The sequence below is a fragment of the Eutrigla gurnardus genome, assembly GCF_963514095.1.
Source record: "Eutrigla gurnardus genome assembly, chromosome: 2".
NCBI classification, from domain to species: domain Eukaryota; kingdom Metazoa; phylum Chordata; class Actinopteri; order Perciformes; family Triglidae; genus Eutrigla; species Eutrigla gurnardus.
This window is the reverse complement of record NC_139916.1, coordinates 17,333,510-17,348,741: the sequence shown is the minus strand read 5'-3', so window position 1 is coordinate 17,348,741 and position 15,232 is coordinate 17,333,510. Positions and strand designations below refer to the sequence as shown.

Sequence of the window (15,232 nt, the reverse complement as noted above, 5' to 3'; positions counted from 1 at the left end):
ACGCCGGACCTCTTGTGCGAAGACCCCCTCCGTCCACCTGGGTTCGGGTCACCGTTTGTGTGCCCGTTTGCGGTGCGCCAGTCGCAGTCGGCGCTGCCCTCCTCTCCGCCCGGGTCCGGGCTACGTGGCGCAGCAGGAGCTCCGCATCCTTCGCCGGACACCCTCTCTCCTCTCACCGCCGTTTCTCCCGCCGGTCCCGGAGACGATGCACGGGGTCCCTCCCGAGTGCCCTTCAGCAGGGACCGGCCCGCATTCCCCGCCGCTCCCCGAGGTTCTCCTGGACATCATCTTCTCCCAGGACGACTTCCTCGGCAGGGTGATTTTCTTCCTGCCCGCGGACAGTTTGAAGAGCAGCGGTTCCGACTCCAGCCTGTGCGGAACCGGGTGCTGTCCCACCACGCTCCCGGACGCCATTATCCCGTAGTGTTGCGTCTGTGCGTGGCCGTTATTGTTGCCGAGTGTGTGTTGGTGCGTGTTGTTACTCCGTGCCCTGAATGTAAACTCAACTCATGCCCGCGACAAGCGTGTAGTAGTGACGCAAGAGATCTGACACCTCCGCTGCGAGCGCGCTCCCTTTAAAGCGACAGGCACGCGCTCTAATCCCCGGGAGCTTACAAGATGGGACATGAAATGGTTTTTACTTTCACTTCTCAGCCTGAGTAACTTCATCAGAGGACATTTCTCAAGACAAGAACAAACGAAAGATTAAAAATGTGGCAAAAAAAGTGAATAAGTATAGTAAAAGTAGATTTCTTTGATTTTTCTCTAACCTTGAACACCCGTTCCCCTTTATAAACTTACAACATCCACGTGAACCTCAGCAGTGAATGTTATTTCGTACTAATGTGCTCTTTCACTTTTACAGTGAAACCTGAGACAAAATGCAAGAAACTGACTCATCATTCAAGTTGAACATCAACATGAAGAGACACGGATGTCACTTCAAAACTACAGTGCTGCATCAGAATCACAATCAATGATGTAATCAATATACCATTCATTCAGAGTTCCCAATGAATAAAACTAGAAATGAAGTCACATAAAACCATTTGAATGATCAACCATTGGAAAAAAAAAAAAGACAGCAGGCGTCTCAAGCCATCAACCATCACAGACATACGACAGACAGACACAGAGACGGGGATATAGAACGTCAGTCTGTTTAATCATTTTAAGGTTCTCCAGAGTTCTTCTTCTGTGGGACAAAGAAGAAACGCACCCTTAGAAAATACTCTAGCAGCTGACTTGGCATTCCTTTTGCTTTATCCTGACGGTCCATCTCTTTGGCAGCCTATTAGAAATACAATAACACTAAAGGCATTAATGAGGTTTGTATTGAACTGCCATACTCAGTTTCCAGCCACACACGCTCTCACACACAGTTTCACACTTCCCCATTCTGTCCATCACGTATCTCTAAATTGAGATTCACACGTTTATTGATTGTCTTCTGCTGCTTCCTCTCCGTAGAGCACGGGGCTGCAGATGGTCCTTGTAGGAAAATCTGGTACATTGTCCATAACTGTTCTTGGGTGGCACTTAAAACGAGGTGCTTGTCAGTATGTGAGTTTGTGTGTTTGTGTGTGCATGTGTGTGTGTCTGTATTTGTGAGTTAAGATGTAAAGATGTTGCATTTTAGTCACAGCGTCGAAGGTCTGGCCAAGCTGGGCTCCAGTGACGCTGCAGGGTTCACTGTCCCCAGACTAAAGGACAGACACAAACACAGACATATGCATACGTTGTCACTTTCTGTATATGGAGGTGTGTGTTTCGACAGCGACAGGAAGTCAGTGACTCAACTAACCTTTCAATAATGCTGTTGTTACACTGTAGTTCCCTCACCAGAATCTCCATTTCCTCCTTCAGATGGTGCATCCTAGAACAAAGGGAGATCTGTTATCAGGGCAGACTGGGAAACCATCTTTATCTTGCGCGAACACACACACACACACACACACACACACACACACACACACACACACACACACACACACACACACACACAGACACACACACACACACCTCGACACCATCTGGTCCTTGTCCCTTGGTGCAATTTCAGCTTGTTGTCCTGTACGCTTGGACTGCAAAGTTAGCAGGATTCTGTCCAGAGCCTGAGGAGGACAGGTGAGATGTGACTATAGAAATCCAACATGAATAAACATCACAAATATCACATAACTATTTTTTTTAATCAGTGCAAGAATGCATGTTTGTGCATCCTGTTATGCTACAACGTTTATAAAAAGTTGACCTTATATTGACACTGCTCACTCATCTCCAGGTCTGCCAACAAGCCTGTAGAGAAAGAGCTGAAGTCCTGCATTCGGGTGTGCATCTCCAGTAAAACACTGCGGAAGGGAGATACTTCAGTAAGTCAAAGCTACCGCCTTTAAAATGTGCCGATGGCATGCAGAACAGAGAGAAAACCAATGAGAAAAATGGACATTTCATTGTTGAAAATGGCTCAAAACACATTCTATTGTTTGAAATCAGTCCTAATTTTAAAAGCTCAATTCTGAGAGTTGAACGTTTGGGACTCATCCATGTCATGAAATAAAATTATGTTAACACCCTCTGATCAGACACCAGATACCCGACGGCTCATTTAAAGAAGACAGTTTCTTAATATGGGCTGTGTTTGTTTCTCCGCATATTGAGCGTTTGATATTTTCACACTATTTACAAAATATGGTTTAAAATGAAAAAAATACATGAAAATCTCACTAGTTAAAGTGATAGTTGAACAACATTTTTTTTGTTATTCAAGGTTTAAGTTACCAAACCTTCACCTTCACGTGACATAGCTCCAGCGGAGCTCCAGAGGTGTTCTATTTTTTTCATGCATTTGGAAATCTCAGGGAAAAAACAATCAAATGTACCCCTTCATTTTCGATTGTGCAAAATAAAAAATATAATTTTCAAAATGTATTGCTTTATCCAAAAAAATACTGAAGTAGAATACAATTTATAATCTCAATATAACTTGTTAAATAAGTGTGAAGTGAAGATTAATACTCCCATAAATGTAATCTGTTTGAGGACTGTATAATGCCTCCTGTTCTCTCTAATCTTGTTCATACATAAGCTTCCATCATCCGTGTGAATGGATGTCAAATCAAACAAACCTATATCTTATTGTAAATACTCATAGTGTTTGAATCGGCTGTGTATTCGGAGAGACTTGAGAGCCTCCTCTGACCTGCTCCACGTCCTTATTGAAGCCAGCAGCTCTTTGTATCTCGGCACGCACTACTCTCTGAGGAGAGATTTCACTCGCTTAATGTGGGACGACAGGTGGATTCTGGGATGGAAGAGTAGCAAGGAGATTACAGGAGAGCTCAGAATAACATTCATTACAGGCTGTGTGAGAAGGACAGCAGCTGTGTGGGCAAATACTCACTTCTCAAACTTGTGGATCTGCTCGTCATTATAGGCCAACTCTGTGGTAAGAACAAGAAAACAGTGAGGTATTGTCAATATTCACATGTACAAAAGGAGTGATAAAATACAGTACATACCAACAAAAAAACATACATACTGCCAATTTGTCTGTCTTTACGATAATGCTGATGAATTGCTGTTATCTTCTTCAGCAGCATCTCCATCTTCGGACAGCTGTGGGAGGCAAGAGGTCAGAGTTCAAACACCACAAATGAAGGAGGCCACTCTGAGGCTTTGAATCTCTGCGTGTCTGGAGCACCTCTTGTCATTGGCCAGCGTCTCTGCTAGTTTGGCCTGTTCTATCTGCAGATGGTCCAGTCGGTTCTGAAACTCTTGGATTCCTGCGGCGTATATAGGCAGGTGCTCTCGAACCTGTAGAGACAGCAGCCACAGACTCTGACAGCTGCATCAACAAATATACCACTAAATGAACAATCATAACTAAATTCTCTTTTTAACAACATGTTTGGGGAAGAGGGCTTAAGTAGAAAAGCAAGTTTATATCTCTCAAAATGAGGCATTCATGAAAGTATCATTTTGGCATTTGTACTAGAATAACGACAATACTCAATACAATACCTACTTTCAATAGTGAGGTAATTTATCCCCATAAGTACATTTATACAAGCCAATAGTTGACCATCAAATCAGGTCTGCTTTGCTACATACCGTCCCCTTTCTTTATGATCTGCACTTATACTCATGACTGAAGGAATAGTGGCATAAAAATACAGAAAAATACACAATTCCATCAGTCCTTCAGTGATACTTCTTCATGACCCTACTCACCAGATGCAACTTTTGCCTGCTCGCAGTTGAACCTTGGTGATCTGAATCATATTGGCCTCTAAATAAAACAAAAACAACAGATAAGGGGAATAGGAAAAAGGAGGTTACATGCTGTATTATAACAATCCACAAAATAAGTTGATAGCAGTTCTGATCAAAGAGTGAGCGATCTAAAGCTACATCACACTCACAGTGGCAAATTCAGCCTGAAAAAGTACAGCTCCATTTGCCTATAGCTGCTGTATATGTTATAAAACACATATTTGTGCATTTCAACACTCCCAAGTGTGAGATCATAGATTCCCTTTATCACCTCAAAAATGTGTGTGGATAAACTCACAGTGTTTGAGTCCTGTGTTCTGCATTGAGGCAAGACTGCAATCTAATGGTGATCATGCCGATACTGTGCATTGCTTTTTCACACTCTCGGCGCAACCTCATCCTGAGGAACGATAAGAGTGAGAGAGGAGGGGAAATTAACAGGAGAAGATGGTTAGCTCAAGTAAGTTCATAACCTCAGCATTACTTCAAATAATCACATGTAGCTGTAGTATCCTTGCAGCAGCAGCTCCCGGTGTGTGTGCAGCAGCTGTACTGTCCTCAGATACTGGTGGACCACTCCCATCATTACCTGCAGAGAAGAGGGGGATTAAAGGAGATCATAAATAATGTATTCGGTTCTTATAATACATCAAATTAAAAGAAAAAATTCCACATAACATTATGAATGCCTAGCTAAGAAAATCAAAGAAGCAGCAGTACCTTGGAGTAGTTGTAGTCTGCCATAACGTCGAACCTAGATGGGATAACTGGAGTCTCTGCTGCAGAGTAGAGAAAAAGAAAATACATCATTCTAACGGAAACAGTGTGTCCAAGTATGTGTGTGTGCCTTGGTATTTATAATTGTATGCACACATAATTTCAAATGTGATACTCTCCTTTGTAACCAACATTCACCATGCACTCTTTTGTACATAATTTCCTTATAATTGGGTTTGGCATTGACATAAATATTACTAAACAAAAGTGGCATGAAACAGCTGATTCATAAAGATATTTAAGTGTTGTATGAGTATGTGTGATGCTGGAAAACACCTCATGTCAAAGCTCTCTCATATCTCCCCAGGGGAAAATCAAAGAATGAAGAAAAGAGGAACTGTAAGACTTAACAGGAACATATCAAAGGTGTATTTTGATCGTCTCACGTTCTCTAAAGGGCAGGCTGGTAATTTCTTCAGGCCTACAGCTGAGCAGAATGAGGGGCGCGTCAGGTGAAGTACGCGGGAGGTTGACCACCTTCATGTTGCCCTCCAGGGGGAGGTCGTGACCGAGGTACAGCAGATGCTGCAGCTGAACTTCTATGCCGGTCTGAGCAGCCACCTCCTCAAAGAATGCTGACACCCTGAGGGGAGAAAGAGCATTTTTGTCCGCTCGACTATTTTTTTTAAATGTCAGGGCTCATTCTGCATCCTGACTCCATTTTAAGATCAGGGTCAAAGCTCTTGGATCACTGCTACAACTGTAATTCTGCTCAAAGGGACATCAATATCTCAATATATAATATATATATATATATTAATCGATCAACTATCGATTAATCATTAATCGATAGTTCTTTCATCTTATCGATCGATGATCGATTAATTGATAAGCGGCAATTCTTCTGAGAAGCTGAATTTCCCTCTGAATAGGTTCTATCTACTGTATACGTAACATAAAATGCTATCTTCCTTATGATATAAAGAAAAATGCAACTCATAATTTGAATAATTTCATTTTAATGCATCAATTTGGTGAATTTTGAGAACCAAAATATGACATATCAATTACTGACCAATTTCTTACAAACTGCTGGTTCTGATACAAATGTTGACATACTAAATGGGGTTGAGGAGTTTAAGCATTCAAGAAAAGATGAAAACAAAAATGACTAAAACACAGTGCTGAGTCTTTAAACTATTAGTTTATCATGACTATTATTAGTAGTAGTAATACAATATAAGTGGGTGACTATTTCTCAGCCTTACTTGGTGTTCTGGTTTTGACTGAAGCCTCGTTCACATACGTCGCCACTCGCCCATCTCTGAGCGACAGCTGTCAATGAATGTGAATGTGTTCTAGCGGGATGTGGCCAGGACAGGCGATGCGATGTGGGCGGGGACGGAGAGAAAATAATGTAACTTTTTGCGATGCGAGTGAAGCGAGTACCAAATCGGGAGAGTTGCCGCTTGAACTCTCCGCCGGCGGAAGTGAGTTTTTTTTTTGCCAGCGAGTAGAATTAAGCGAAAAAGCGATTGGCGGGCGAGTAGCGACGTATGTGAACGGGGCTATACGCGCACGCACTGTCGAACTCGCCAGCTGAGGGGGGGGGGGGGGGGGGGGGGTCGGCGCGGGGGAAGCCTTGCCATGGCGACGGGGGAAAACAGAATGTTGTCGTCAGAGCCCTGCTTCGTGAACGGGGCTATACGCGCACGCACTGTCGAACTCGCCAGCTGAGGGGGGGTCGGCGCGGGGGAAGCCTTGCCATGGCGACGGGGAAAACAGAATGTTGTCGTCAGAGCCCTGCTTCGCTTGTTTTCGCGCATTTGTAGCGTCAAGCCATATATATATATATATCAGCTGGTATAGTACAGTGGTTATGTTCAGTGACTGGAACACGGGAGAGCGGGGTTCGAATCCCGGTCAGGACATCATCCAGTAAGGGTCCTTAGGCAAGACCCCTCATGATATACAGGCCTACCTCAGGCAGGAGTGAACACAAAAATAGACGGGGAATAGATGGAGAATGGGCTACTGCAACAACAACACTGGATGGACGTGGGCAGAAAATCCAGAGTTGTTGAAATGTGGGACCATTGGATACCTCGTAACCCACAATCAGGGTTAACAAAAAAGCAGCATCCGTATCTACAGCAACAGCAACCATGGAGATGCTTGGGTACAAGGTGGGCTTGGGACATGCCCACCAAAGCAAGGATAGGCCGAAGGAGGGAGAGGCCAAGAGAATAAACCATTGGATAGGCCGAAGGAGGGAGAGGCCAAGAGAATAAACCATTGGATAGGCCGAAGGAGGGAGAGGCCAAGAGAATAAACAAGAGGAAGCCTTTTTCGCAAAAAGGCACCCCGTATGACAATAAATCACATGATGGAGGGAGATAACGGAGGCCATCACAACGCATACTTTTTCTCATTTGTTATTTTTATTTCTTATTAAGATGGAGCTCTGTGTTTACATTTGCACAAACACTATAGCTTAAGTTAAAGCTGGAGTTCAAACGTTTACCAGACATTTGCACATTCTTTGTGGCTTATTATTTATTATATTATTATATTTTCTTTAAAATAATGTTATGCTGCTGTGAGAAAATTCAAATGTCACTGATATTCACTAAACATGCACACAACGAAACTCTGGATTTGGAGGACTACTTACTTTGACACTTGAGTGACTGTGCAGTGACCTCGCGGCTACAGGCGTCACACCAGTCTCGCGTACAGGGCTTGGACTCGAACCGGTGTCCTATGCCCCTCGTGGCCCGAGGGTCCTCTCCCTGTGGAAAGATGGACCAGGCCTCCCTGGAGCGGCTCGGTGCGCGCCAGCTTCACGACCCCAGTCCTGCCCTGCGTGAGCCGCTCCAGCGGAAGGCTACCGGTGTGTGCTTTTACCGGCGCGGAGGAGACGTACTGATGCCCGCCGTGTCCGCTCCCGGTGTCCCGTCTCCCGTGTGGCGCGTCTTGGTACAGGTGCGCCCCTTTGTGTCCATTCGTAACAGCTCCGTTTGACATGACATTCACGCCGGACCTCTTGTGCGAAGACCCCCTCCGTCCACCTGGGTTCGGGTCACCGTTTGTGTGCCCGTTTGCGGTGCGCCAGCCGCAGTCGGCGCTGCCCTCTTCTCCGCCCGGGTCCGGGCTACGTGGCGCAGCAGGAGCTCCGCATCCTTCGCCGGACACCCTATCTCCTCTCACCGCCGTTTCTCCCGCCGGTCCCGGAGACGATGCACGGGGTCCCTCCCGAGTGCCCTTCAGCAGGGACCGGTCCGCATTCCCCGCCGCTCCCCGAGGTTCTCCTGGACATCATCTTCTCCCAGGACGACTTCCTCGGCAGGGTGATTTTCTTCCTACCCGCGGACAGTTTGAAGAGCAGCGGTTCCGACTCCAGCCTGTGCGGAACCGGGTGCTGTCCCACCACGCTCCCGGACGCCATTATCCCGTAGTGTTGCGTCTGTGCGTGGCCGTTATTGTTGCCGAGTGTGTGTTGGTGCGTGTTGTTACTCCGTGCCCTGAATGTAAACTCAACTCATGCCCGCGACAAGCGTGTAGTAGTGACGCAAGAGATCTGACACCTCCGCTGCGAGCGCGCTCCCTTTAAAGCGACAGGCACGCGCTCTAATCCCCGGGACTGGAGGTCTGATTTGTTTCGCTGAATTATTAACCAGCAAATCAGCTGGATAACAACACTTAACTTCCTCCTGACTCGTTGTAATCCGTGTAATCTGCCCTTTAATCACCATTTCACCCGGCCTTTATTCTAAATGTAGTCCTACTATCTTAATACTCTCCCTTTGATCAAAGACTACAGAAATAGAACCAGTCAGATGAACGAATTGGTGAATAACTACTTACTACACTGGATTAATATGTGTAGTGTGTAGTAAATTATTTATTACTATTTTGTAGGTGCTAAAGATGGCTCTCTGTTAAACCACACTATGATGAACCCATGAACTCATTAAAGTGACGTATAGGAATAAAACAGCACAGCAAGGCATAGAAGTAATCCCACAGCACATATTTAATATTGCCATGATATACAACAGTCTAGTCATCAAAACACAATGTCACACTTGTTTGTGTGTGAAGAGGAAAGTTATCAAAATGTTCCATTTTGCCCAAGAGCACGTCATATGAGCAGCATAAACCCACAAAGGCCGTTGCACTCGCCCTCCCCCTAACTAAAGTGAGAAAGCCCCCAGGACACCCACACCACTCCCACGCAGACCGTGTGAAGAACTTTCAATTTCCTTCTCTGACAATACAGATCTGAAGCAAACGTGCGATGTCACAACAGCCCACTTGTTTTCTGTTTTGTTTTGAGGCCCTTCATCTTCCCCAATACACATTTTAACCTTAAAGTCTCAGACTGCATATTAAGAGTGTGCTGTCACAGTCATTCAGGTATGTAGAGATGTCAAACTTACAAGATGGGACATGAAATGGTTTTTACTTTCACTTCTCAGCCTGAGTAACTTCATCAGAGGACATTTCTCAAGACAAGAGCAAATGAAAGATTTAAAATGTGGCAAAAAAGAGTGAATAAGTATAGTAAAAGTAGATTTCTTTGATTTTTCTCTAACCTTGAACACCCGTTCCCCTTTATAAACTTACAACATCCACGTGAACCTCAGCAGTGAATGTTATTTCGTACTAATGTGCTCTTTCCCTTTTACAGTGAAACCTGAGACAAAATGCAAGAAACTGACTCATCATTCAAGTTGAACATCAACATGAAGAGACACGGATGTCACTTCAAAACTACAGTGCTGCATCAGAATCACAATCAATGATGTAATCAATATACCATTCATTCACAGTGTTTCCAATGAATAAAACTAGAAATTAAGTCACCATTTGAATGATCAACCATTAGAAAAAAAAAAAAAAAAAGACAGGCGTCTCAAGCCATCAACAATCACAGACATACGACAGACAGACACACAGAGACGGGGAGATAGAACGTCAGTATGTTTAATCATTTAAAGGTTCTCCAGAGTTCTTCTTCTGTGGGACAAAGAAGAAACGCACCCTTAGAAAATACTCTAGCAGCTGACTTGGCATTCATTTTGCTTTATCCTGACGGTCCATCTCTTTGGCAGCCTATTAGAAATACAATAACACTAAAGGCATTAATGAGGTTTGTATTGAACTGCCATACTCAGTTTCCAGCCACACACGCTGTCACACACAGTTTCACACTTCCCCATTCTGTCCATCACGTATCTCTAAATTGAGATTCACACGTTTATTGATTGTCTTCTGCTGCTTCCTCTCCGTAGAGCACGGGGCTGCAGATGGTCCTTGTAGGAAAATCTGGTACATTGTCCATAACTGTTCTTGGGTGGCACTTAAAACGAGGTGCTTGTCAGTATGTGAGTTGGTGTGTTTGTGTGCGCATGTGTGTGTGTCTGTATTTGTGAGTTAAGATGTAAAGATGTTGCATTTTAGTCACAGCGTCGAAGGTCTGGCCAAGCTGGGCTCCAGTGACGCTGCAGGGTTCACTGTCCCCAGACTAAAGGACAGACACAAACACAGACATATGCATACGTTGTCACTTTCTGTATATGGAGGTGTGTGTTTCGACAGCGACAGGAAGTCAGTGACTCAACTAACCTTTCAATAATGCTGTTGTTACACTGTAGTTCCCTCACCAGAATCTCCATTTCCTCCTTCAGATGGTGCATCCTAGAACAAAGGGAGATCTGTTATCAGGGCAGACTGGGAAACCATCTTTATCTTGCGCGAACACACACACACACACACACACACACACACACACACACACACACACACACAGACACACACACACACACCTCGACACCATCTGGTCCTTGTCCCTTGGTGCAATTTCAGCTTGTTGTCCTGTACGCTTGGACTGCAAAGTTAGCAGGATTCTGTCCAGAGCCTGAGGAGGACAGGTGAGATGTGACTATAGAAATCCAACATGAATAAACATCACAAATATCACATAACTATTTTTTTAATCAGTTCAAGAATACATGTTTGTGCATCCTGTTATGCTACAACGTTTATAAAAAGTTGACCTTATATTGACACTGCTCACTCATCTCCAGGTCTGCCAACAAGCCTGTAGAGAAAGAGCTGAAGTCCTGCATTCGGGTGTGCATCTCCAGTAAAACACTGCGGAAGGGAGATACTTCAGTAAGTCAAAGCTACCGCCTTTAAAATGTGCCGATGGCATGCAGAACAGAGAGAAAACCAATGAGAAAAATGGACATTTCATTGTTGAAAATGGCTCAAAACACCATCTATTGTTTGAAATCAGTCCTAATTTTACCAGGTCAATTCTGAGAGTTGAACGTTTGGGACTAATCTTTGTCATGAAATAAAATTATGTTAAAACCCTCTAATCAGACACCAGATACCCGACGGCTCATTTAAAGAAGACAGTTTCTTAATGTGGGCTGTGTTTGTTTCTCTGCATATTGAGCGTTTGATATTTTCACACTATTTACAAAATATGGTTTAAAATGAAAAAAATACATGAAAATCTCACTAGTTAAAGTGATAGTTGAACAACATTTTTTTTTTATTCAAGGTTTAAGTTACCAAACCTTCACCGTAACAGTTGGTGGGCACGTGACATAGCTCCAGCGGAGCTCCAGAGGTGTTCTATTTTTTTCATGCATTTGGAAATCTCAGGGAAAAAACAATCAAATTTTTCATTTTCGATTGTGCAAAATAAAAAATGTAATTTTCAAAATGTATTGCTTTATCCAAAAAAATACTGAAGTAGAATATAATCTCAATATAACTTGTTAAATAAGTGTGAAGTGAAGATTAATACTTCCCATAAATGTAATCTGTTTGAGGACTGTATAATGCCTCCTGTTCTCTCTAATCTTGTTCATACATAAGCTTCCATCATCTGTGTGAATGGATGTCAAATCAAACAAACCTATATCTTATTGTAAATACTCATAGTGTTTGAATCGGCTGTGTATTCGGAGAGACTTGAGAGCCTCCTCTGACCTGCTCCACGTCCTTATTGAAGCCAGCAGCTCTTTGTATCTCGGCACGCACTCCTCTCTGAGGAGAGATTTCACTCGCTTAATGTGGGACGACAGGTGGATTCTGGGATGGAAGAGTAGCAAGGAGATTACAGGAGAGCTCAGAATAACATTCATTACAGGCTGTGTGAGAAGGACAGCAGCTGTGTGGGCAAATACTCACTTCTCAAACTTGTGGATCTGCTCGTCATTATAGGCCAACTCTGTGGTAAGAATAAGAAAACAGTGAGGTATTGTCAATATTCACATGTACAAAAGGAGTGATAAAATACAGTACATACCAACAAAAAAACATACATACTGCCAATTTGTCTGTCTTTACGATAATGCTGATGAATTGCTGTTATCTTCTTCAGCAGCATCTCCATCTTCGGACAGCTGTGGGAGGCAAGAGGTCAGAGTTCAAACACCACAAATGAAGGAGGCCACTCTGAGGCTTTGAATCTCTGCGTGTCTGGAGCACCTCTTGTCATTGGCCAGCGTCTCTGCTAGTTTGGCCTGTTCTATCTGCAGATGGTCCAGTCAGTTCTGAAACTCTTGGATTCCTGCGGCGTATATAGGCAGGTGCTCTCGAACCTGTAGAGACAGCAGCCACAGACTCTGACAGCTGCATCAACAAATCTACCACTAAATGAACAGTTCACAGTCCGTAATCCTGGATTAGATTACACTTATTCAGATTAAATGTGTCTTGAGTTCAGCAATGTTGCACCTCTGGTGAAGGATATATTAGGGCTTACAATACAGTATCTGCAATGTCATAGGTTTGAATGGTGCATATAATCATAACTAAATTCTCTTTTTAACAACATATGTTTGGGGAAGAGGGTTTAAGTAGAAAAACATGTTTATATTTCTCAAAATGAGGCATTCATGAAAGTATCATTTTGGCATTTGTACTAGAATAACGACAATACTCAATACAATACCTACTTTCAATAGTGAGGTAATTTATCCCCATAAGTACATTTATACAAGCCAATAGTTGACCATCAAAACAGGTCTGCTTTGCTGCGTACCGTCCCCTTTCTTTATGATCTGCACTTATACTCATGACTGAAGGAATAGTGGCATAAAAATACAGAAAAATCCACAATCTATTTCCATCAGTCCATCAGTGATACTTCTTCATGACCCTACTCACCAGATGCAACTTTTGCCTGCTCGCAGTTGAACCTTGGTGATCTGAATCATATTGGCCTCTAAAAAAAACACAAACAACAGATAAGTGGAATAGGAAAAAGGAGGTTACATGCTGTATTATAACAATCCACAAAATAAGTTGATAGCAGTTCTGATCAAAGAGTGAGCGATCTAAAGCTACATCACACTCACAGTGGCAAATTCAGCCTGAAAAAGTACAGCTCCATTTGCCTAACTGATGTTATAAAACACATATTTGTGCATTTCAACACTCCCAAGTGTGAGATCACAGATTTCCTTTATCTCGCTCAAAAAGGTGTGTGGATAAACTCACAGTGTTTGAGTCCTGTGTTCTGCATTGAGGCAAGACTGCAATCTAATGGTGATCATGCCGATACTGTGCATTGCTTTTTCACACTCTCGGCGCAACCTCATCCTGAGGAACGATAAGAGTGAGAGAGGAGGGGAAATTAACAGGAGAAGATGGTTAGCTCGAGTTAGTCCATAACCTCAGCATTACTTCAAATAATCCTAGTGTCTCACATGTAGCTGTAGTATCCTTGCAGCAGCAGCTCCCGCTGTGTGTGCAGCAGCTGTACTGTCCTCAGATACTGGTGGACCACTCCCATCATTACCTGCAGAGAAGAGGGGGATTAAAGGAGATCATAAATAATGTATTCGGTTCTTATAATACATCAAATTAAAAGAAAAAAATTCCACATAACATTATGAATGCCTAAGAAAATCAAAGAAGCAGCAGTACCTTGGAGTAGTTGTAGTCTGCCATAACGTCGAACCTAGATGGGATAACTGGAGTCTCTGCTGCAGAGTAGAGAAAAAGAAAATACATCATTCTAACGGAAACAGTGTCCAAGTATGTGTGTGTGCCTTGGTATTTATAATTGTATGCACACATAATTTTAAATGTGATACTCTCCTTTGTAACCAACATTCACCATGCACTCTTTTGTACATAATTTCCTTATAATTGGGATTGGCATTGACATAAATATTACTAAACAAAAGTGGCATGAAACAGCTGATTCATAAAGATATTTAAGTGTTGTATGAGTATGTGTGATGCTGGAAAACACCTCATGTCAAAGCTCTCTCATATCTCCCCAGGGGAAAATCAAAGAATGAATAAAAGAGGAACTGTAAGACTTAACAGGAACATATCAAAGGTGTATTTTGATCGTCTCACGTTCTCTAAAGGGCAGGCTGGTAATTTCTTCAGGCCTACAGCTGAGCAGAATGAGGGGCGCATCAGGTGAAGTACGCGGGAGGTTGACCACCTTCATGTTCCCCTCCAGGGGGAGGTCGTGACCGAGGTACAGCAGATGCTGCAGCTGAACTTCTATGCTGGTCTGAGCAGCCACCTCCTCAAAGAATGCTGACACCCTGAGGGGAGAAAGAGCATTTTTGTCCGCTCGACTATTTTTTTTAAATGTCAGGGCTCATTCTGCATCCTGACTCCATTTTAAGATCAGGGTCAAAGCTCTTGGATCACTGCTACAACTGTAATTCTGCTCAAAGGGACATCAATATCTCAATATATAATATATCATGGGCGAGCGGTCATAATAAGCTATAAATGCAGTGCATGCCCAAGCCCTTCAATAAAAATAATTGAAAATATTAATCTGGCAGTGTGTTCAATTATACAATACCTTAGTTTTACTGTTTTGGTCTTAAATCCGTGCCTAATCTGTCCGTTTCGCTTGCGAAAAGCTGGAAAGCTGACAGCTTGTTTCGCGCATGCGCACTGTGACACCGACTAGTACAGTTACTGCTAAAGGCCGTGTTTACTGTAGATGAGCGTTTTGAATGGCAAAAAAGCTGTCAGTGAAGCAGCTTATCTGCCAACGCGCATGCGCAAAAAATGACTTATTTGAATTGTTCAGTGGGAAACTGTCAGTGGTTCATTCATTGTGTAGCCTGGTCAAAATGACTGAAAATATTAATCATATTCAGGCTTTGCGTTCAGTGCCGTTTTCGCGGAGAACTTTTGAGGAAAAAAAAACTATAATTTCAAGTGGACGGCCTAC

At 43.3% G+C, this 15,232-nt stretch overlaps 2 protein-coding genes and 1 pseudogene across 6 annotated transcripts in view; 1 reads left to right on the top strand and 2 right to left on the bottom strand.

Annotated features, from left to right (window-relative positions):
* foxp4 (forkhead box P4) overlaps positions 1–15,232 on the top strand; it is a 390,233-nt gene that overhangs the window by 85,299 nt on the left and 289,702 nt on the right. The gene's annotated exons all lie outside the window — the stretch shown is intronic.
* LOC311028267 (inhibitor of nuclear factor kappa-B kinase subunit epsilon-like) lies at positions 626–8,522 on the bottom strand (annotated as a pseudogene). Its single transcript, XR_014599416.1, has 14 exons — positions 7,667–8,522; positions 5,439–5,635; positions 4,996–5,054; positions 4,773–4,864; positions 4,574–4,675; positions 4,234–4,291; positions 3,704–3,816; positions 3,542–3,618; positions 3,404–3,443; positions 3,203–3,304; positions 2,255–2,351; positions 2,023–2,114; positions 1,805–1,876; positions 626–1,703 (listed from the first exon to the last, which is right to left on the bottom strand). The product of XR_014599416.1 is annotated as an inhibitor of nuclear factor kappa-B kinase subunit epsilon-like (transcript).
* Positions 9,011–13,770, bottom strand: LOC311028166 (serine/threonine-protein kinase TBK1-like). 4 transcript variants are annotated; one of them, XM_084032501.1, is made up of 10 exons: positions 13,728–13,756; positions 13,519–13,620; positions 13,186–13,243; positions 12,343–12,419; positions 12,205–12,244; positions 12,004–12,105; positions 11,055–11,151; positions 10,824–10,915; positions 10,624–10,695; positions 9,011–10,522 (listed from the first exon to the last, which is right to left on the bottom strand). In XM_084032501.1, exons 3-10 carry the CDS (start codon positions 13,233–13,235, stop codon positions 10,459–10,461), a joined length of 594 nt encoding a protein of 197 aa, XP_083888627.1. In that variant the 5' UTR covers positions 13,236–13,243; positions 13,519–13,620; positions 13,728–13,756; the 3' UTR covers positions 9,011–10,458. The 4 variants fall into 4 exon arrangements, with proteins under 4 accessions (XP_083888627.1, XP_083888629.1, XP_083888628.1 ...); XM_084032503.1 differs by lacking the exon at positions 13,519–13,620 and having other exon boundaries at positions 13,728–13,770; XM_084032502.1 differs by lacking the exon at positions 13,728–13,756 and having other exon boundaries at positions 13,519–13,715.

Excerpts from the sequence above, each read along its gene's own strand:
- LOC311028166 (XM_084032503.1), bottom strand. The coding sequence starts at position 13,235 with ATGATTCAGATCACCAAGGTTCAACTGCGAGCAGGCAAAAGTTGCATC. Across the intron at positions 12,420-13,185 it reads GCAGGCAAAAGTTGCATCTG|CTGTCCGAAGATGGAGATGC; the intron begins GTGAGTAGGGTC and ends TGCCTCCCACAG. Across the intron at positions 10,696-10,823 it reads AAGGACCAGATGGTGTCGAG|GATGCACCATCTGAAGGAGG; the intron begins GTGTGTGTGTGT and ends CCTTTGTTCTAG.